The sequence below is a fragment of the Polypterus senegalus genome, chromosome 2, assembly GCF_016835505.1.
Source record: "Polypterus senegalus isolate Bchr_013 chromosome 2, ASM1683550v1, whole genome shotgun sequence".
In the NCBI taxonomy this organism is placed as follows: Eukaryota; Metazoa; Chordata; class Cladistia; order Polypteriformes; family Polypteridae; genus Polypterus; species Polypterus senegalus.
The window spans coordinates 97,903,827-97,926,006 of record NC_053155.1 but is presented as its reverse complement, the minus strand read 5'-3'; the positions used below and the strand labels follow the sequence as shown (position 1 = coordinate 97,926,006).

The 22,180-nt window shown below is 34.2% G+C and overlaps 1 protein-coding gene across 1 annotated transcript in view; it reads right to left on the bottom strand.

The window, feature by feature from the left end:
• LOC120523171 (cullin-5) overlaps window positions 1-22,180 on the bottom strand; it is a 93,426-nt gene that overhangs the window by 51,808 nt on the left and 19,438 nt on the right. The window contains exons 3-6 of the mRNA XM_039744207.1: window positions 17,457-17,556; window positions 3,808-3,984; window positions 1,060-1,201; window positions 43-188 (exon numbers count right to left, since the gene is read on the bottom strand). Coding sequence (XP_039600141.1) covers window positions 43-188; window positions 1,060-1,201; window positions 3,808-3,984; window positions 17,457-17,556 — 565 coding nt within the window. The remainder of the gene's footprint in view (window positions 1-42; window positions 189-1,059; window positions 1,202-3,807; window positions 3,985-17,456; window positions 17,557-22,180) is intronic.

Below are 22,180 nucleotides of genomic sequence, written 5' to 3'. Positions count from 1 at the left end.
AAATGTAAAATTTCATAATTATGCAATTTTTAATTAACATACATATTTCATATAATTTTGTACACCATTTTGCTGTAAATAGGATGGAGCTTGAGTTCTGTAAAACCTCTCAGTGGAGTCTAAATATGCCTTTTCAAAATTGTCTCGATAGATCTGAAGTTTATCTTCTGGATTTGAACAAAGATTTACTGCAAAAAAGAAAAAACAAACGTTAGAATTCAGAATTTACTAATACTTTGTGTGTATACTGTATATATACACACACACACACTAAAATACACAACATGCAAAAAACAACCATATTTTATTTGAGTACAGTGCTTTTTAACTCCAGTCCTTGGGGCACCCCCATGTCTACGGGTTTTTATTCCAACCAATTTCATAATCAGTGCATCATTCTTAGTCTTAATTGATCTCACAATTTACTGAGATGTGCCTTTTCCTCTCTTATTCCAAGAAATTCTGAATTATGTGTTTTTGCCAAAACATATCCAAATACTGTTTGCTCCAATCCTAATGACTAGCAATAAGCAGTGCAAACAACACTGAATCCTAAATGAGACCAATTACTTCACAGTCATTTTTACTTTTTTGCTTCAGAATCCAGAAGAATTTCTTAAAAATGAACAGGCAAGTAAATATGGCAATGGAGTAGAAAAGAGTTAATTAAAGAAAAATAAACCTAAGCTTTTCAAGTTTTGACAAAAACACAAACAGAGTAAGAGAACATAAAAGGAAAACTCGCTAAATAACAAGATCAACTAAAAGAATGATGCAAAAGGTGGAGCTGATTGGAATAAAAACCTTCTTTCAAAAGGGTCCCTAGGGACTAAAGTTAAAACAACAGTTCTAGTGCATTTCTTTAACAGGTTGACTGTTGTTATAGAGAAACCAACAAATCTTCTTTGCATTTGCTACCTCAGTAAAATGTAATGTAGATGTTTTTATTTCTTCAAACAAATAAGTAAGTTATTGTTCTTTAAAATTATAAAACTATTTTGAATCTTGTATTATAATAAAATGAATGAGAAAAAAAGTTTATTTGCATCTTGAGCTTACCATAAGACTCTCTTACTCCTATTACAAGCTGTGAGTCAAAAGCTTCTCCTAAACGCTCAGCATGCACAAGCTTCATAGCACTATCTTGAAGTCGATTTTTTATGTTGGAGAAAATTGATTCATTCCATGTGTCTAACATGAGCTGTTTAAAACATAATTCATAAAACAAAAATGAAATGATTTTCCGTTAGAATTCATATAAATTGATATAAAACTGGTCATCTCATCTACATTTGAAAATCAAACATCCAGAAACACAAACCCATGCACTGTAAATGGTCTTTATATTGTTTCAGTGTGCAAGATCTTAATGATTCTAAAGTAATACATTATAAACTAACTGAATTTTAAATAATAAATTAGCATTATGGCACTCTTCAATGAAGTGAAAAACATTTGTTAATAAAAATTCCCAAAGTAATGTACTAAAAAAAATACTGATTATAAATAACAAAAAATATATTGCCTCATTCCCTGGACACTTTATTAAATGCATACTTTACATAATGTTAAGGACTGTACATTGTGAATTAAAGGTGGGTATAACACAAAATAAGATCATAAATGAAGAATGTATTTTGCATCACACAACTTTACAAAGTGTCCTTGAAATGTTATCAATTACAGATACAATTGTAATTGCTCTATCAGTATTTTTCATGTTCATCAAAGCTATCCTTAAGGAACATGCACTAAATGTGCTGTTTTGAATTGCTTTCATAGTGCTTAATGTATTTTTTATATTCTTCTGGAATTATTAAGAATTGAATAACTCAAAATACAAAAATATTAACATAAGAAATTTGGAGAAAATTAGGATGCCACACATATTAGTGACTTTGCCAAAGATTAACCACCATTTTATGTTCATAAAGGTGTAATGTCATTCCAAGGCAATTCTAGCACTTGAGTACTACTACTAGTTTTTTCCCTGCTAACGTTTTAGGCTATACTTTTTTTATTAATAGTAAAGCATTGGTTTTGAAAGATTGTTCTGTGCAATGTTGTATGAGACCATGGGAGATTATTACCTGTACAGCTAAGAATCTTTTGTAATTAGACAGTAAGCACTGCACAAGATCAGAAATTAGACAGAGCTGTATCACTCAAGGAACTGAACCCATATACTCTTCTCTCTGTTCTTTGCCCACTTTAGTTTTTTGTCTTTCTTGACTAATTATTTTAATAATTAAGTTCTTTTGAGCAAAGAAAACTTCCCCGTGAATGCAGATTCTGGAGTGAATAGGACATGCTTTGAGGTTTTATATTTCTTGGGAAACACAGATCTGCTTCCGAGGTAAATACCTTAATTAGTGATTTGGGTAAGTAACTGCACCTCTCTTAAAGCCTGCATTCAAAAGCAACAGTAGAACCACTCAAAAATATACTAAACACCTGTAATATACCATGCTTACTCACATCACTGCTAGTAGTATATGCCTGAAATATATTAGTTCACCTTTCAACAAAGTTGTTCAAAAGATTTACATTAAACTGATATCTTAGCTGACCTTTCTTGCTGCATTTATCTTTAGTTTTCACTTAAATAAAAACATTAAAAGATGCTCAAACATATGTGAATATGGCATTGATATGGTAACATTTGAATTTGCTGTAAATAAGCATTGACACAAAACAGACTCCAAAGCTGCAGCCATACTGTACACAGCATTACAGGAAAATTGTACATGAGCACAATTTCATCAAGGTTCTTTTCTGTGATTACTAATGTCAACACACAGTGCTTTACTTGTACAATCAGCATTACAATTCCTTTAACACAATAGTTATGCATAGTATGAAATAATCAGTGAAGTTCAGTTTTTATTTAATCAAAATAATAATTATTCATACCATTATAGAAAGACTTACTTGAACTGCCCCTGCAGTGTTTTCAGACATCATATTTTAAACACATCCTCCATCTACTGCTTTTCAACCAACCATTATGACTCGATTTGGTCACACATGCATTTTCATCAAGAATTAACCAATGTCTTTTTTATTTTAACTTCACCATATCCTTTTATTTTATTAATGGAGCTTTATATATGAGTTTTTAATTTTGATTCTGAAATATACATAATAGTAAATATTATATGTGAGTCAATTACATTTATACACATTGTCATTCATCTATATAAAGTTATTTGTAGATACAAGTTTTTAGTCTTTAATGGAAGAATCTTGAACTAATAGGGAATCAAATACTTATACTAAAGTAATGTCTATTTTAAATCTTATTCCTTACAGATATCTAGAATAATTGCATTCTTGGAAAAAGTAAAATGTAGGTGACTGGTGCAAACAGAATAAATACTTTTGTACCTAAAGTAAGCTTTATATGCTTTTTCAAAGGAACATTAACAGTAAGATGAGTTATGGACGTTGCAAATAAATGATGAGATTGTGTTCTTGTGTACTTGAAGATTTAACTAGTAGCAATTGACTTTCTTTTGCCAGGAAAGACAATCATGAATGGTGTTAATGGTTTCCTCCTGATGGAAACAAAAGTCATACAATGCAGAAGCAGTCCGCTCAAACTTTTTTATAGTAGTCACATTCTGGTCTGTAAATTCTGCACAAAACAATCCATTTTACCTTTATTGCAGCAGTATGTTTTTAGTATGTGTCTTGAAATGTCAATGTAAGTGAAGCCCTGTAAGCAGCACACAGGTTTGCTAAGAAAACCTAAAATTAAAAAATAAATAAATAAAGGGATTGTACACCCTCTCATAAAATGCTTACCTTTCTTACAATGCTGTCTTCTACATTTGATTTTTTATTGCTGCCTTGTTTCCCCATCAGTGTAATCTCTAGCTGGCAGAACGGCTTAGGCAGGATGTCACACTGAGTGAAGAATTTCCTCCATTCAACAATATATGCTTTGAGCAATGCTGTGTCATCCTGATGGCTCAAAACTCTCTATGAAATTAAAAACAAGTTTTGTTTTTTTTTAGATAAGACATTTTGATACATTTTTTTCTATAAGACATCAACGTTTTTCACAAGACCTTCTTCAAATAGCAAAATTCTTTCTTTTAAAGCCACTATTCATGTCCTTATTTAAATTTTCACTTTGTAATAACTCATTCTTCATAGGCACGCTATTAAAATACGTAAAAGGTACAAAAATATTCCAGTCTATGCAATGCTCATTCTACTATATAATCATATAAATTTGTTTCTTTAAATACAACATAAGTTTGAGACATTTAAAGTATGGGTTCATGGTATACTGGGAGATATTCTTCAATTGTTAAAAATATTTCTGTATCATTTTGATCGTGGTAGAAGACATCAGAAAGCAACCTTTGTTACTGAAAAAGTACAATTATATACTGTTGAAAATATCATTGATTTTGTTTTGCATCAGAATGAATATTATAAGATTACACAATCTGTTCATCAGTTGAAGCACACTTTAGTCATCGAACAACATAAAAACAAACAGCAAAAAGACAATAAAGGAATACATTTAATGTTGTTGAAAATCCAACACAAAACTGAGAAGCAAATTCCACAGATGTTGTGGCAGGGCATGAAACAAGCAATTAATGATAAAAACCTCCTCATACAGTGATGGGAGCTGAATGAGCTACTGGAAAAACGGCAGAAGACAAGCCATCAGAAATGTTTTGTTTTTAATATACTTCAGGTTTACCAGCAAGGAGGAGAACAAACTACATGAATGTGGCAGATCAAAATGCTGTTCTTTCAGGAATCCCATGAAGACCTGCAATGAGCATCACTGCTCTAGATCAGTGGTTGTCAATTTGTGTTCTGTAAGTTGGAGTACACTTGTTTGCCTGTGAACGATCGACTGCATTTGGCATCTGAATTCAGTACTGTTCATTTTGTCGATTATTTACAGTGATAATTCGTTTAACTTTCAATCAATTTATGAACATTATATGTAAGTCTTTCATCAGATAAATAACTGATTATTTAAATATAGAATTATTGTTAATTAATATTCTTTCATAATGGATACAAAAGAGTCTTGTCTCTACAAAAACTCTCCTAGTACTCTACTAGTACTAGTAGAGTTGAAGGGGATTCTACTGAAGAAAGAAAGATTAAATCAACATCACAAAATGTTAATCACTTGTATGATGAGGAGTATTTAAATTTTGGATTTAACTGCACCGGAAGTGAAGATTGTGCAATTCTGCTTTGCATTGATGTGGAGAGAAACTCTTAAATAGTGCCTGCTAAATTAAAACATTTTTCTAAAAAGCATCAAAGCTTTCCTCAAAATATAAAGATTACTTCAAGAGGCTTTTGGAGACTCATAGTAAACAAAAGAAGCAATTTGGAAATAAGTGATAAAGCTCAACTTGCGTCAGATAATATAAAATTGCTGAGTTAATAGCATTGAAATTAAAACCACACACAATAGCAGAATCTATTTTACGTTTCTGCTCGAGTGAAATTTTAAAGATTCCGGTATCTGATGACACAATTCGAAGAACAATAAATGATATGTCCTGTAACACTGAAGGGAAAATCACCAGTGAACTTATAAGCCTTTTACATTACAAATGGACGAATCAACAGATACGAGTGGCAAGGCCAATCAAAGGATTTGTGAGTTTGATAAAAATAACCAATTCGAATATTATATTTACTCACTGTTTTTTGCATCGAGAAGCACTTGTCATGAAAACAATGCCTCAGAAACTAAATGAAGTATTGAATCAAGTAGTTGCCATGGTAAATTTTATTAAGATGAGACCAATAAAAAGCTGAATTTTCAAACAACTTTGTTCAGCTATGGAAGTGGACTATGAATGTTTACTTCTTCATACAGAAGTGAGGTGGTTGTCATGTGGAAAAGTTTTAAATCACGTGTTACCTCTTAAAAACAAATTATTGTTTTTTTTTTTTTAAATGGAAAAACACAAAACATTTTGTAAATACATGGAAAATTATATTTCGTGCAATAATTAGAAATATCTGGCTGATCCTTTTACTTTCCTTAATATGTTCAATACAAGTATTTAAGGAAAACATTCTTACATCTACCGATACACTGTGTGCAACAGAAAAAAAAAAGATTTCACTGTGGAAGAGACATGTTGCAGAAAGGAACACTGAAATGTTCCCTTCAATCCAGGATAAAAATGACAAAATTGTTTCCTTAATAAATTAACTTTTAACACAACTGGAAGACAACTTTGAAAAGCATTTTCCTTTATTAAATACTGAACAGTATCAATTCAATTTATTCCTTCTGACATCTTTGGTTTTACAATTAAGGAAGAAGAACTAATATCTCTCTCTTCAGATCACATATTAAAATTAAAATATTCAGAAAATACTTCTGAAGAATATTGGCTCTCTGTTGAAAATGAATACCCTATCATAATGTAAAAAGCCCTAAACACATTATTACAATTTTCCACATCATATCTTTGTGAGGCAGGATTTTCAACAATGATCAATATTAAGATGAAAAAATATGAGAGGCTTGGAAATTTGGAAGAAGAGATGCGAGTGGCTTTATCCTTTATTCGTCCAAATATTCCAGAAATTTGCAAAGAACATAAAGGACATATTTTGCATTAAATCAATTTTGCTATTTTATTTATATATTACTATTATATCTTGTACTACAATTATATGTAATTATTAAATAGTTTATATTCTTCCATTATTCGTATTTCATTACTTTTCTTGTAAAATAATAATAGTGATTTTAATAGTATCAACATGTTCAACTTACCTGTTCAAAATTGGTTGCGGGTTCAGTCAGATAATATATATATTTAAAGTTTAAATAATAACAACAATTACAATTTAACATATATGCGTATTTTGATGTTAGTGTTCCACGTAAAAAAAGTCAGTGTCTGGTGGTCCGCGACTTAAAAAAAAGACTGAGAATCACTGCTCTAGATAACTCCGTAGAATCCATAAGAGTACCTTCTAATTAATTCACTTAATAATTAGAAATATGACAAGCCAGTATGTCTGATGCATGCTTCACAGCATGTGCAGGCTTTTCCAGACTAATTAAAATGAAGGAAGCATTTTCATCCATTTATCAAGAACCATAACCATTTAATCAGATCCAGAGCCTCAGCAGTATTAGGCACGAGCCAGGAACAGTTACCAGCTGAATGCCAGTCCTGGACACACCACCAATCTAACACTGTGCACACTCTCTCACAAACACACTGGCTCAGAGCCTAAACAGTATCAGACACATGCCAGTAGCCTGCCGCTGGACACACCACCAGTCCATCACAGGGCATTCTCTCATATACTATATCAATATCAATAAAGTAGTTTAGTACAGTACAGTATATACAGTGATCCCTCGCTATATCACGCTTCGACTTTCGCGGCTTCACTCTATCGCGTTTTTTTTCTCATACACGCTTACGTCACTACACATGCGCTTTCTGAGAACTTTTATCTAAGCCCTACGATGGCTCCTAAACGTGCTGCTTTTTCTAAGCCTTCTGACAATAAAACTAAGCGCCGGAGGAAGATGCTTACTATCCAGGAGAAAGTGAAACTCTTGGATATGATTAAAGATGGCAATACCCTACAAAAGCCTCCTCATGCATATGAAAAGACAGTGCGAGAAACTGCCTATCAGGATGTTCTTCAGTCGCGCACCCAGACACCCACTGCCTACTCCTAGTACTTCTTCACTGAAGACAACAACGTACCTGCTGAAGATACTGCACTACCTCTGAAGACTCTTCTACTGAGGTCTTCTTCTACTGAGGTCGTGCCTTCATTGGTTAGTGGTTGTGTGCAATTAAATGTACAGTACAATAATCTACTAGATAAAAGCGTTCGGGATTGTCCTTCCGTCCCGTTAGTGTAAAGCGTAGCGGTATTACGCTTATTACAGACTTACTACTTGCGGCTTGAGGTACGAAGCGACGCAATGTGAGCAGAGTTCTGCTGCTCCCATCATCCCCTTGCTTTTGTGCGCGATTCGCTGGAAAAATAGACAAAATTATGTCTCTGGAAATAATTAATGTTGATGGAGTACAAATGCCTCACCGCGTAGTAAATATCAGGGGAGATGGTGCTTGCTTATTCTCATCTATACTGTATATATATATATATATATATATATATATATATATATATATATATATATATATATATATATATATATATATATATATATATATATATATATATACATATACACACACACACACATACATACATATATATATATATGTATGTATGTATGTATGTATGTATGTATGTATGTGTATATATATGACAGCAGTGAGAAAACACTAAAAAGGAGGCGTGTCAGACGTCGTGGTACATTTTCTGATGCAGCTAGACGAAAATAACTGTGACGCTGCCACCATATACACAAAACAATTACTTTGACAGTCATGTTACATTATTTTTAAAATGTTTCCTTTTCTTTTTCATAACTTCTTTAACACATGACATCGCATGTAACGGTATTTTGCTATATATATATATATATATATATATATATATATATATATATATATATATATATATATATATATATATATATATATATATATATCTCACAGCGACACTCATAACAGTGACAAAACAATTACATTGACAATCATGTTACGCTATTTTCAAAATGTTTCCTTTTCTTTCTCTTTCCTTCTTTAACACACTACTTCTCCGCTGCCAAGCTGGTATTTCGCTATATATATATATATATATATATATATATATATATATATATATATATATATATATATATATAGATAGATATGAGAACAACATATATATATATATATATATATATATATATATATATATATATATAGATAGATATGAGAACAACACTCATATCAATGACAAAACAATTACATTAACAATCACGTTACGTTATTTTTAAATTTTTCCTTTTCTTTTTCGTACCTTCTTTAACACACTACTTCTCTGCTGCGAAGCGCGGGTATTTTGCTAGTTATAGTATATGGATGACAAAGTAGGTTCTAGTTATGACCATTACGCATAGAATTTCAAAATGAAACCTGCCCAACTTTTGTAAGTAAGCTGTAAGGAATGAGCATGCCAAATTTCAGCCTTCTACCTACACGGGAAGTTGGAGAATTAGTGATGAGGCAGTCAGTGAGTGAGTGAGTGGGTCAGTGAGGGCTTTGCCTTTTATTAGTATAGATAACTTTAAAGTACAGGAATGATTAATTTTGTGCTAACAAGATTAATTTCATGCAGGAAACAATTTGATCAAATAAAAAAAAATGGAGGGTCAGATTAGGAAAGTTAAAGATCCAGGTGGTTGTGACATTTTAAAACTGAATCACTTTGGCTTACCATTAAATATTATTTTATTAAGTTTTTTATCCAGTTAAAGATGAAAACATAAATCTTACAATGACAAATGTTAAAACCTTACAAATTTTAAAAGCATTTTGTTACAAAAAATATCTTTAAAGAGTTTATATAAATTAAAATACCCTAAATGACCTTGGAACACATCACACAGTACAGTATAGAACATCCAGAACAAGATGCTACACACAGTGATGTCTGCTAATATAAATTTGCCCTTTAAAAGTTATAGGCTGTTGAAGTTATGTCTGGGTGGGAGGCTGAATGTCACTGGGTCAGCCATATCCTTGGCAATGAATACAGCATGTTTGCTGTGGAGCTTTTTTGGTTGCCAATGGAGGGATATCTGACCTGAAAAGAGCACAGTGCAGATGCTGCCCATGTCCTTGCAGCTAAAAACCACAACACACCAAGTTTAGTACTGATCTTGAGCAGCATTTTTTTTAGTTATAGGTGGGAAAATGTCAAAGTAAATTTGGAATGTACACGTATATAAAAGTGTGTCTGTCTGTATGTCAGTCCGCTTTTCACAAGAGAACTACTTAACGGATTTACATCGGGTTTTTTTCTATAATTTGCTCACACTTTCCAATTGATTTTGCAACTTCTCTCATCACGCTTAGCATCATAATTTGCTTGCGGTACCAAATTATTTGCACAAATCCAAGAGAGACGCTACAGGCCGAGTGGAGGGGCTGGGGCCCTCCTTAATCACACTCCATACTCCATTTCAGTCAGTCTACCTCTTGCCACATGTTACAGCATTCCTTGCCTCTGTTAAGCTAGGGAGACCTGATTTTTCAACAGACATTATCACCTACAGTTTTTTAAGGAATAATGTTTGACGTTTTTGAGAAAAAGTGTGTTTTAGAGGGTAGCTGCTGATTGCCACAGACATAAAGGCCACGTGTTTTTCTTCCCACGCGGGGGATGCTCTCCCGTCACAACTGAACACAATCGGATACAGTGCCAACATTTGACGCTGGAGTGTGCTTACTTCCACTTCGCCAGAATTATATATTTTTTTTAATTGATTTTTAAAGTTTGTCCTGTTTCACTACTACATTGGCAGAGCTGCGGTGGACAGCTAGTGGTAAGATAAATCAGGTAGTCCATTATGATATTATCCTTTATAAACCCCATGCTGAAATCCCCTCAAAATTATAAAATTTCCCTTATTTGTTGTTATGATGGGGAGAGCCCAACATCTATCACACAATAAAATTCAAGTTCTGCATTGTAATTTATTATTATGAATGTCAATACCAGTTTACCTAAATGATAATTGGTTAACTACTTGATGAATATACCAATATTTTAAAGGTGCTACTACTAGTGTGGCAGAGCGGTGTAGTTATTTTGGATTTCAGACCCTGAGGTTATGGATTTAAATCCTGCCACTGACACTGTATGCCGACGAGCAAGATACAAAAGAAATGAAACGAACTGTATCTCATATGTTGTAACTCATTTTGGATAAAGGTGTCAACCAAATATGTAAATGTATTTTTATTTATTTAAATATTCCGTTACAGAAAAAGGAACATTGTTCACCTTAATAAAAAGTGGTTGAACAGGAATTCTTTTTTTGCCTTGGTATCGAATAGGTATAGAGTACCGTGAAATTTCAATGGTATTTGTATTGAAAAAGTAAAATTATGTGACATCCAAAGTATAGAGTACACTGAAATTCTAACTTGCATTTTTTAAACTATTGAACTGAAACTTGGATTACAGGGGAAAGGCGGCTATTTGAGAAACATTAGGTGGAAGCCTAGAGCCAACCCTGCACATGACATCTGTTCAGAAAGCCAACAGCCTTTTTATAAATGTCATCTTAGTTTCCTGTGAAAGCCCAGTGACTTACAATAGTTCCTTGCACTGTGAAGAAGCTTTGTATTTCTCAGTGCAAACGTGCACTAATACCATTTTTTCTACAGACAAGCCAAAAAGCCCACATATTTCATACTTAATGGTCTGCATCCATCCTGGCAACACGATGTACCACCCAGAATATGGAAATATGTTATTGTTTATATGCTTGTTAATATGTCACTATTGAAGGACTAAGCAGGCATTGTCTATTTTTCTAGGTTTTTAGTGACACATAAGACTTAAGACAGCAGGTTTAACAGGGATTCGGAATGCAATTTGCACTCTCACTGGCATTCCAGAGTGAATGGCCGAACTGTATTTGAACCAACAGTGTAGCCAACCCTGTTCTTCATCAGATAACAAAGGTGTAAATCAGAGTTGAGCTCACACCTCTGAAGAGACTCCTTCTGAGAAGAAAGTGTCCAAAAGGGCATTCACTTTTAGGCTTGTAACTACAGGTATTAACTAAACTCTAGATGAAAGTCTCTAGATGGTGGCCTGTTCTGTTTACAGAGCTGAATGATGGCAATTCTTTCTCTCTTTAGGTTAGCTGAAAGCTGAGGACCTACCTGTTCTCTTCAGGGTAGCTGAATGATGATAATCTGTTCTCTTTGTGAGCTGAAAGCTGACAGGTTACTGTCTTTAGGGTGAGAAGCTACCCACTTGCTTTATCCTGGAAGCTAATCTTCATAGAACCTTGGAGCTGGACACCATGAACTAGCTCCAAAACTCACTCTGCAAATGACCAAGTCCAGTTACTTCAGTATCTATACTCTTGTACCAGAAAGATTAATGGTTGTCTATATGAAGCTGTAAATAACAGAGCAAAAAGCCTAACAGTGAGCTGAGAAAGGCAGCATCATTCCATACCATGGACAAATAAATTATCATTTAGAAAACACAAAGAGTGCACTACAAGGTAAACAAATGCAGTAACAACAAATAAATTCCACAAAGTATCAGACATCATCGTAACAGATTTTGAATAAAAAAAACTGGTTATTTGCACCAAGCAACATTAGAACTCTAAATAGCCAACTTCTTCAGCATTATATGTTTGTCTGTATTGTCTGTCATGTGTCCTGTCTTTTGCGTCCATAAATATGCACTTGTTTTATCAATAAATTGTATTATTCTGTTTCTTAAAACAAGTGTGCTTCAGTTACCGTGATATAAGTCTAAAGGCTGGAAATACCTCCTACAGAGAAGGGTAAAGAAAATAAAGTTGGCGCACTGACAAATTAATTAATTACTGGTACTGCCAAAAGCAAAACTGATAATTAAAGATGTAAAGGAAAGATGTAATGGTGACAAGCTCATGGGAGAAATATAGACAATTGAGGCATTTCCCATTACCATAACAATGGGAGCTTTAAAATCATTATTGTTTATTGTTTTTAGTGTAGTTAAAAGTTACAATTCACTGGTAAATGTGCAATGTTAAAAAAGTCAATGCAGTTCTGTATTTTCACTCAGTTTAGGACATTACAATATTAATTTAGAAATCGCCTAGTTAAGCTGGATACTATGCCTAAATCTATTGTTATTATTATTACTTATTATTTGGCTGATGCTCATTTACATGTTTGATTTGGCACAGGATTTATGCTGGGTGCCCTTCCTTCCAAGTGAGAGAGGCTAGAATGAGATGGTTTGGACACCTGCAGAGGAGAGATGAGGGGTGCATCAGGAAAAGAATGTTGAGGATGCAACTGCCAGGCAAGAGGAAAAGAGGAAGGCCAAAGAGAAGGCTTATGGATGTGGTGAGGGAGGACATGAATGCAGTCGGTGTGGCAGAAAATTATGTAAAAGACAGGAATAGAGATGGAGGATCTGTGACAACCCCTACATGGGAGCATGAGAAAAAATAAGATTATTTGGCTGATGCCTTTATCCAAGGTAGCTTACAACATCTGAGAGATACAATTAGTTACATTTCTCTTGTTTTACCAATTGGAGTACAACCTCAACTACTATAATACCCAGACTATTGCTTTTGTAAAACACATATTTACATTTGCTTTTATACATGGGGTAAAACATTTACTTCTGCATTCTGGTGGCTGAATCGTTTTTTTTTATTTTTAAAAAGATGACGTTAAGGTAGCCTGGCCTACTATTAAAATAAATTATTGCATTGATCTAGAGACTTTGTATCTCCTTCATGGAACTATGCGACTCGCTGAGGCTTAAAACAAATGATGCTGAAGTGTATCCTGAACCAGTCATCAGGGATTTTTAGCTGATGACAGGCAGGCACCAGCTCTCACATGGCAAGACATTACCATATTAGAGTCTGTAAATGCTGTGCTGAAGACTTGCAGAAGCGACAGATGTTTAATCAGAAGAATATGTAACAATTTCTTTATTAGTATGACATGCCACAGCTACTTGAAGAAGACATTTTTGTTTGCCCAAGATGGGGAGATGAAATTAACCCAAGGTGTTAAAATTGGTGTGGCCAAAAAAGTTGATGTATGACATCAATGCAACACTGGAAATAATGCGTATCGCCATATTTAAGGATCCCCAGAACTGCAAAAATCACAACAATAAACTCCAAGAGACTCAGGATAAAATGCAGCATAAGCTGACAACTCTGTCACTACAGACAGTAACAATTACAGTCAAATATGAAGACAAATATGAACGAGCACTACCAGTGGAAAAATAAATCTCTTGGCAGTCTGACTGGAATATTAAAGAAACCTATTTCATTGTGGAAATCACTAACGGGGAAGGAAAGAATCATAGGCAAAATAAGAAAGTATGTAGAAGAATCTGTAATTTTCAGGGAAGAGGATCTCCTTATTTTCTGGCGAAACAATGATGAGATGGCCAAATTATTATGACAGTATCTGTGCATTTGTGCAACCTGTGTACCGTGTGAATGGGATTTCAGTAAAGTAGGGCCAAATTATACTCTTCAGCAAAGAAACTTAACATGCTTAACTAAGAATGCAGAGACTGATAATCGACTATCAGCAGAAAAGTTGTCCAATTGAGCTATCTCATCTAGCTTTAAAAGATATGACGGTTAGACCTAAGTCCTATTATGTTTCTAAATAACAGTAGTATTCGTGTTAAGGGTGGAGCCTAATATCTTCTATTAATGTATGTGTTCTTATTACATTTTGTTTAAAATTTCTTTTATTACATTTTAATTAAAAGTTTAACAATCACTGGTTAGATGTTTACTGCGGTGGGCTGGTGCCCTGCCCGGGGTTTGTTTCCTGCCTTGTACCCTGTGTTGGCTGGGATTGGCTCCAGCAGACCCCCGTGACCCTGTAGTTAGGATATAGCGGGGTGGATAATGGGTGGATGGATGGTTAGATGTTTATGATATTTCCATGTTTACAAGTGAATGATCACACTTAACTTGATTATTTGGTAAGGAAAAGCTGAATTTTAGTAATTAACTGTTAAGAGTTTTCCAATTTTGGAGCATTTGTAACAGGCTTCGGCAGCTGAAAATTCATACAGCAAACTCCAGTGCACATACACCACCATGAGGCAAAATTATAAAATGCAGTTATTTTAATGTGATGTTTTTTCCAAATATAAACAATAACAGTCTTCATAAAATTTAAAAAACGATATATTGCCAATTTTGAAAACTGAATATCACCCAACCCTACTCTCTAGAGTTTAAGCTTGAGATTGCACACTTCTCAACTCAAGAGAGTTGCTACAAGTTTCTAAAAAAGAAAAAGGCCTAGCTTTCGATCCTTGCCATGCTCATAAATAGAACCCCTGTAGCCACACCATATTTTGCTTTTTTACCCTATTATCACTTATGATCCTTATTCTCTGGAAAATGTTCTTATGCCTTTTCATATTAAAATTAGTTTTGAAAAAAATGTGAATTAAACTTAAACTTTTTACATGAAATTACCCTTATTGTAAAAAATGTAAAGAAAAAAGAAATGCTCAAATGATAAACACTTTAATGCACACCGAGATGGAAAACAGTGATGCCACACAGAATTGATAGTTAAAACATCCATTGACTTAGATATACTTATTGTTTTGAGAAAAACAAAAAGGCTGCTCTCCAACATTCAATATAAACATCTCCAATAAAAAAAATACATACACTCCTTTTGCTTTGTAAATTAACCTAGCACAGTGTTCTCCCCAGAAATTTCTTCCACCCGGGTGGGGCAGGACGGGGAAATTCGATGGTGGGGAAAATTAAATGTGTACTATTTTTATTAGTTATTATTTTCCAATGCTCAATATGACTTCCTTTTTAAAGTTTTGACACTTGTGCCAGAATATTTTTGTTAAATTTAAGAAGTATCCAATTCAGGGTCCTGCAACCCTAACAAAAATTTCAAATAACAATTGTTATGACATAAACCAAGAGGCACAAGTATTGTCGCTGTCGGGAAGAAAAGTGAAAACAATTAAAAAAAAAGTATGAGAAACCTAATGAAGAAAAATGTAAAAATATTCTTCAAAGCCAACTTGCATATGCAGAAGGTGTCTTCAGTTAAATATTTCTTCTATTATTCCTAGAGGCCCAATTGTCTGCAGCTTTCCCATAATCAAAGCCCCCAGGATCTGGGCCTTCCAAGGAGATCAGCATGAGATTATTTAACGTGCTTTGATTCATGCGATTTCTCAAACATTGATCCTTTTAAGTGCAGAAAACCCCCTTTCACATTCAGCTGTGCTCACTGGGATCACTAGCCCAATATGAGCTAGTTTGGCTAAATTTGGAAACGACTCTTTGAACTCTGATGTCATTGTCATTTTTAGTAAAAACTGTTTTGGACTGAAGTCTTTGTATGATTGACTTCTAATCATTTTTGACGCAACTGTCCATTCCTGCCAGCTACTTTCATATTTTAAAATTGGAGGGCTACCATTTTTGGAGTAATGATCGAAAAGAATTTTAGCAGACTCATTTGAATCGTGAGTTTCTGCATTGAAAACTTTTGAAAAGCTGGAAATAATTGGCATGTCTGGGAATCTTGCATCTAGGTGCTTGACAACTTTCTGTAGGTATTTATTATATATTACAGTTTTAAATGACATTGCATCACTCTGTGCATAAACAATGTGGAGATCTGACCATTCTTCTGCCAGACAATGATGAAGGCTTTGAAAATATCTCCCAGGAGTGTCTTTCAACTCCATGATGGACAATTTTGTGGCGAGCATTTTTTTTGCCAAGCCTTAGATAAGTTGGACAACAAAGGTGATACGTCTGAAAGCATCATCAGAGAGGAAACAAAATTGTATGTTTTAATACATCTGCTTAATCCTTCAGCAGTCATGCCATTTCGTTCAGTGGCCTCTCTTTCCAGCGCAGCTATGACACTCATCATACACCATCGTAGTGACTGTACTGCAAAGTCATGAGACAGCCATCTAGTGTCACTGGCCATTTTCAGCTTAATCTGGGGAATGTTCAGAATATTTTGTATTTGCGTTAAACCAGCCATCCTAATTGAATTTTTTTAAAAAATAGAATAGCTGCCTTAAGATGTCGTTCAGTTTTTCAATCCTCTGCATCGTACTACACAGCTACTTCATCATCATCATCAATATCATTCATCATTGGTGAGTACCCGTACATTTTACTGTATTTTAATTAAATGAAATTATTATGTATTTACTCTACTTATAACAAAGAAAACGATAGCGCATACCAAACAAAATGAGTTTACATGAATTACAGTACATATAGCGGTAACATCGGTATTTTACATTCTAGCACCACGGGAGACATAGCAGTACACTACTGTACAGTAGACGGGTTTACCTTTACATTCTGTTTTTATGTAATGTATTAAGTTAATTTTTTAGGTAATGTATTAAGCTGAGTTTGCAACGAAATTAAAGTGCTTAGGGGACATACTGTATTTAGGGTTTAAACCATAAAAATAAGCATTTAAAAGGCATTTTTTAACCACATCCAAAAGTCACGGTTTTTCACAATTCGCGGGTGCTCTAGGACCGTAACTCCTGGGAATTTTGGAGGTGTACTATATACTGCATGGATAGCTATAATGTAAAATAATTTTTTCAGAATAATTGTAGATATTTCAGTCTAACTGTGATGCCAAGATCCTAATTTAAAATACAAAAGCTAAACATATTCCCTACACCAGCATTAATAAATGTATGTTCTTGATGGTAAAACATTAAAGGGAACTTCTAACAGAGTTACATTTACTTACTGCTTGTGCTTGCTTGATAAAATCAAGTATGTCTTCTTTCAAAGCCTGATGGATTTTTGCTGGACCTTTGTCATCCCAAAGGCAAACAGCATGAACATCCCTACAATTAAAATTAGTAATATATTAGGACATCAGTAGAATAATATAACAATAATACATTTTGTTCTGGTCAAAAAAAGACAGTCTAAGCAAAAACAAAACAAATTATCTGTGTTGATCAATTTTCCAATTCTTTAATCCAATTCTGAGAGTTATGCTTATTGTCAAGTATGGACAGTAGGGTGAAATTTTGAGGCAAAAATGAACCCAGAATACAATGCAAGAAAAATAATATAAAATATAAAAATATTTTTAAAAGAATGGATAAGCACTGGGAGCTAAATGAACTGCCTATTAACAGAGAATATCACAAACGTGTTGCCCTTTGGGGAATCCTGCTAAACACCACCACCTTTTAATTTACCTGTCTTCCTCCTGCCAGTCATGAGCTTGTTCCTCCTGGCTCCACACTCTGTAAACCTCTCATCAAGATAAGGCTTTAAAACCCCCACCCATACTTGTCCCAAAATTACTTCTACAGCCAGAAGTAGTACTCGCTATGCTTTAGGGAACCCAGGATAGAGTTCTATCCAGTGGCTACTAGTACTTCTAAGCCGCAAAGCCTTTAAATAAAGAGTTCTCCAAGGTAGCTCTTTGGCTACTCATACTGTTTGAAGTAAAGTAAAATTCCAAGCATTCTCTTGCATGCCTATGTGCCCTTTACCAGCTGAAAAGTCCAGCCATTGTCACTACCTGATTTACATCCCTTGCTAGGTGTTATTTTAAGACAATGGCCAATCTGTGCGGTTTTGTTTTATGACATAGGGCGTGCTCAATCTTCTTGCTTTTAGTAAAGCTACTAAGAAATTTGATTTACTGGGATAATAAAGTCCCCATAGTCCAATCACCCATAGGTATTCATTAATGCTAAAATTTAATGGTTAAATATTTCATTTTCATTTCTGAAATAACCGATTGTTTTACACCAGGCCAATAATACATGCCTATGCCCTAATGGTGTACCGTGAAATACCTGGAACCGTCAACCATCATGGTGTAAGCAGCACCAGAGACAGGGTTATTACTAACTACATCTGACCAGATTTTATAAAAGATGAAACCAATTAGGTAAGTTCTGCGCATGTGATACTGTTGGATTAATTCTAAAATTTTGACTTCAGTATCAATATCAGCTTTCAGACCTCGGTATTGGTATCAAAACTGTTTGGAAGCCAACAACTACAAACCCCCCTTTTCCCATTTTACTGCACCCTCCCTGGTAGGTGGCATAATTTCATGCTGCCTTGGTGTGCTACACTATGCACTACCTTCCCATTGACAGAATAAAGTCAAAGAGTCAAAGCAAAATATGGGGGTTGGTCTCCCTTTAAGTCTTGATCATGTCAAAGAAACAGGGCAAAGGTGGATGGCCTGTGATGTCTCTATAACATCACAGCATTTGTATTCCAGTATACTATCAATTGCATCAAAGCAATTAAAGTAGGGGGACATGTCCCTATTGAGCTCTCGATCTGGTCAAAGTAAATGATTGGTGTGTAGCCTGAAATGGGCTTAAGAATGGGACATCTAAGCACATTTTTCCCTGCTTACTCCTCCAAGTGTTGAGGGGAGGAGTTGGAATGGAAATCTGATGTATACTTTGGGTACCGTACGGTTTTAATTTTGTAGTTTTTCTGGAATTTTCTATTACTGGCACACTGCGCAACCTGATTATGAAATAGAATAAAGGATGTAATATTTACTTTATTTGTGGTAAGACAACTAGTTCATATACATGTAGGTGAGACAGCCTGGAAAGTTACTATATACAAAGTTAGGTGCTTTAAAATTATTTATTACATTGTTGTATTTCATTCCTTTCTTAACAATAATAACTGCAGTGATTTTAGGACAAAAAGAATCTTTTCTGATTCTGTTAATAGCTCTCACTTTAGATAAAATGTTGTCAACACTCCCAACTGAATTACTACTTCAAGACAGTGGCACAAGTCTATCAAGAAATTTGTACACTTTTGATAAAGACAAATGTTGTTAGAAATATAATTACAAATATTAATCAGTTAAAATAAGTTTGAAGATACAAGTAACGCAATGTGATAATAAAAGGATTACTGTAAGTCAGCATAAATAATAAAACTGTCATAAAATGTGCACATGTAATATGAAATAAGTCTCAGAATTTAAACTGTTATCCGAATCGCTCATTGGCCCACTATATGAAACTGCAAAGAAAAAGGTGTACAGATACAAGTCTGACAGCTGGCTGTTTAACTGAACAGAAAAAAAACAATGCTTGCAATTACCAGTGTTCTAAGTATGCATTGCTGACATGTCATCTTAGGGAGTGTAACTACTCAGAAGAGAAGGTGACACTCAGCAATCCATCAGCAAAGACAGTGTATGTCACAAAAATTTAACTGACAGCACACGCAGTAAGCTATGTCACAGATAAGCAGCTCAATCAGAAGCTGGCTCTTGGAACTGAAGAGCAGAAACTGCTTCTTGCTGTTTCAGTGAGCACAGCTGCAGGGAGAGGGAGGTGACAGTTTTATTGTTTCTTCAGCAAAGACAGAATGTCTCTGCTGAGGAATCATGATTTTTCAGCAAAGATAGCATGTCTCTGCTGAGGGATCAATCATTAGTTATTGGTTTGATTTCAAAACATCATTATGTAATTTCCAACTCCATGAAGTATTGTACCGTCATGAAAAATGCAAGGTTCCAGACTGTGAATAAAATGATTGCAAATGCAATAAAAATTGTAATTTGCAACAATATTTAAAGGTTTAGCAACCATCAGCACCTGATGCATATGATTTGATATGTGATCAATCTTTTTTTTATCTGCCTTTATCTAGATACATCTTTAACCAGTTTATCTCAATCCTAATCTACAGACAGTCACACGCACAAGGCTAATGCATCAGTATTTGACATCACACACATTATTATACCCGAGTTTACTTATCACGCCATGAACAATAGATGCTTCATTTGTTGATCAGTAAGTAGATGGCTATTTGAAGAGAGTTTGTATTCAAAGGGGAGTAAAATGCACAGTAGATTTATTGGATAAGGAATAACTGTTTTTAACAAATAGCGCCACTGATATAGGTACAATAACTAATATTACTGAAGCATATGCAGCTCACGTTAAGTGATCACAGTGTTCAGAATGTAGTACTGAGCACACAAAGGTCACCATACAGCCTAAAGTGAGGCAGGCAGGTGTATTGGATTCAGAGGATCCCTTCAGTATTTAAACTTGTTCATAACTGACACCACAACACAAGATGCAAGCCTCAGGTAACCCAAAAGAATGGAAACAACAGGTTGCAGTTTGCCAAGAACTACATCAAAAAACCGGAGTGATAGAAAGTCAAAAGGTAAAAAAAAAAGAAAGGAACACTCATGATCCTAAAAAGACCACTTTCCCTGTGAAACATGGTGGAGTTTGTGTTATGGCTTGAGAAAGTATGGCTGCCAATGGAACTGGTTCCTTTGTATTTATTGAAGGGATGACTGCTGATAAAGAGATCATAATTAATTCTGAGATGTACAAATACATCTTATCAATAAACCTGCAAAATAAGCAGGAACTGAAGATGGCTTCAGTACTTGCCTGGTAACATATCACCAGAAAAGAAACCCAGCACGTGGTGATGCCTATGGTTTCTATACTTTAGGTAATCTTACCAGACAATTTTATTTCAGACATTATTAATTTGTCAAACTAATTTTGGCTCCTTTCAAATAAAATAAGACAGTTTTATTTCAGATCATATTCATTTGTCCAAATAATTTTAATTCCTTATGGGGGGTGGGGGTGACTACATATAATTCCTATACCATTCACCCACTGTTTTGTAAATCCTCATTATTTAATGCTGAATGTTGATACTAAAATCTCATTATGCTTTGATTCATTTTAAATACCAACATACCTGGTTAGAAAGCTACACTAATATGTAACATTGTGGACTGCAGTGGAAGTCCTTGTGATCCAAGGTTGCATTACACTATGAAACAAATGGACCTTTAGAGAAATCCAACAGAAACAACTTATTTGATGTAATGCTAACATGAATAATGCAAATTGATATCAGGTGAGAGCAAAATACCTTTGTACATAATTTGAAATGTGATTGGTTAAATCTAAACACAGTTTCAACCATCATCATGAAGGATGAGCATACTTATGTGAAAAAAAATCTTTTTTAAAATGAGTGGGCAATGGCATCCTGTTCAGGGTTACTTCCTGCCTTTCACTTAATGCCGCCAAGGAAGGCTGTAGTTTCCTGAATCCCTCGAGTAAATTAAATGGAATTGCAATTTTCAAAATATATTAAAAATACTTTTTCTGTTCATTATTGCTCATTGTAAGATCTTATTGAAGTTGAAATGTTTTTATCTTGATTTCAACCTTAATATGAACATATCTTTAAATTTCATTCAGAGCATTTATAGTTTTGACACCCAGTTTACTTACATATAGGGAGGGGGAAATAATTTTATCAAGAAGAAAAAATAATGGTAACTTATGTTATATACTATTTGAAATTGTAAAAATTGGATCTGCTGAAAACTTTTTTAAAACTTGGCAGGATCTAATCAATAACATTTTAGAACAAGCTTTTACATTGGGGAAAGGATTCTATTCCCTC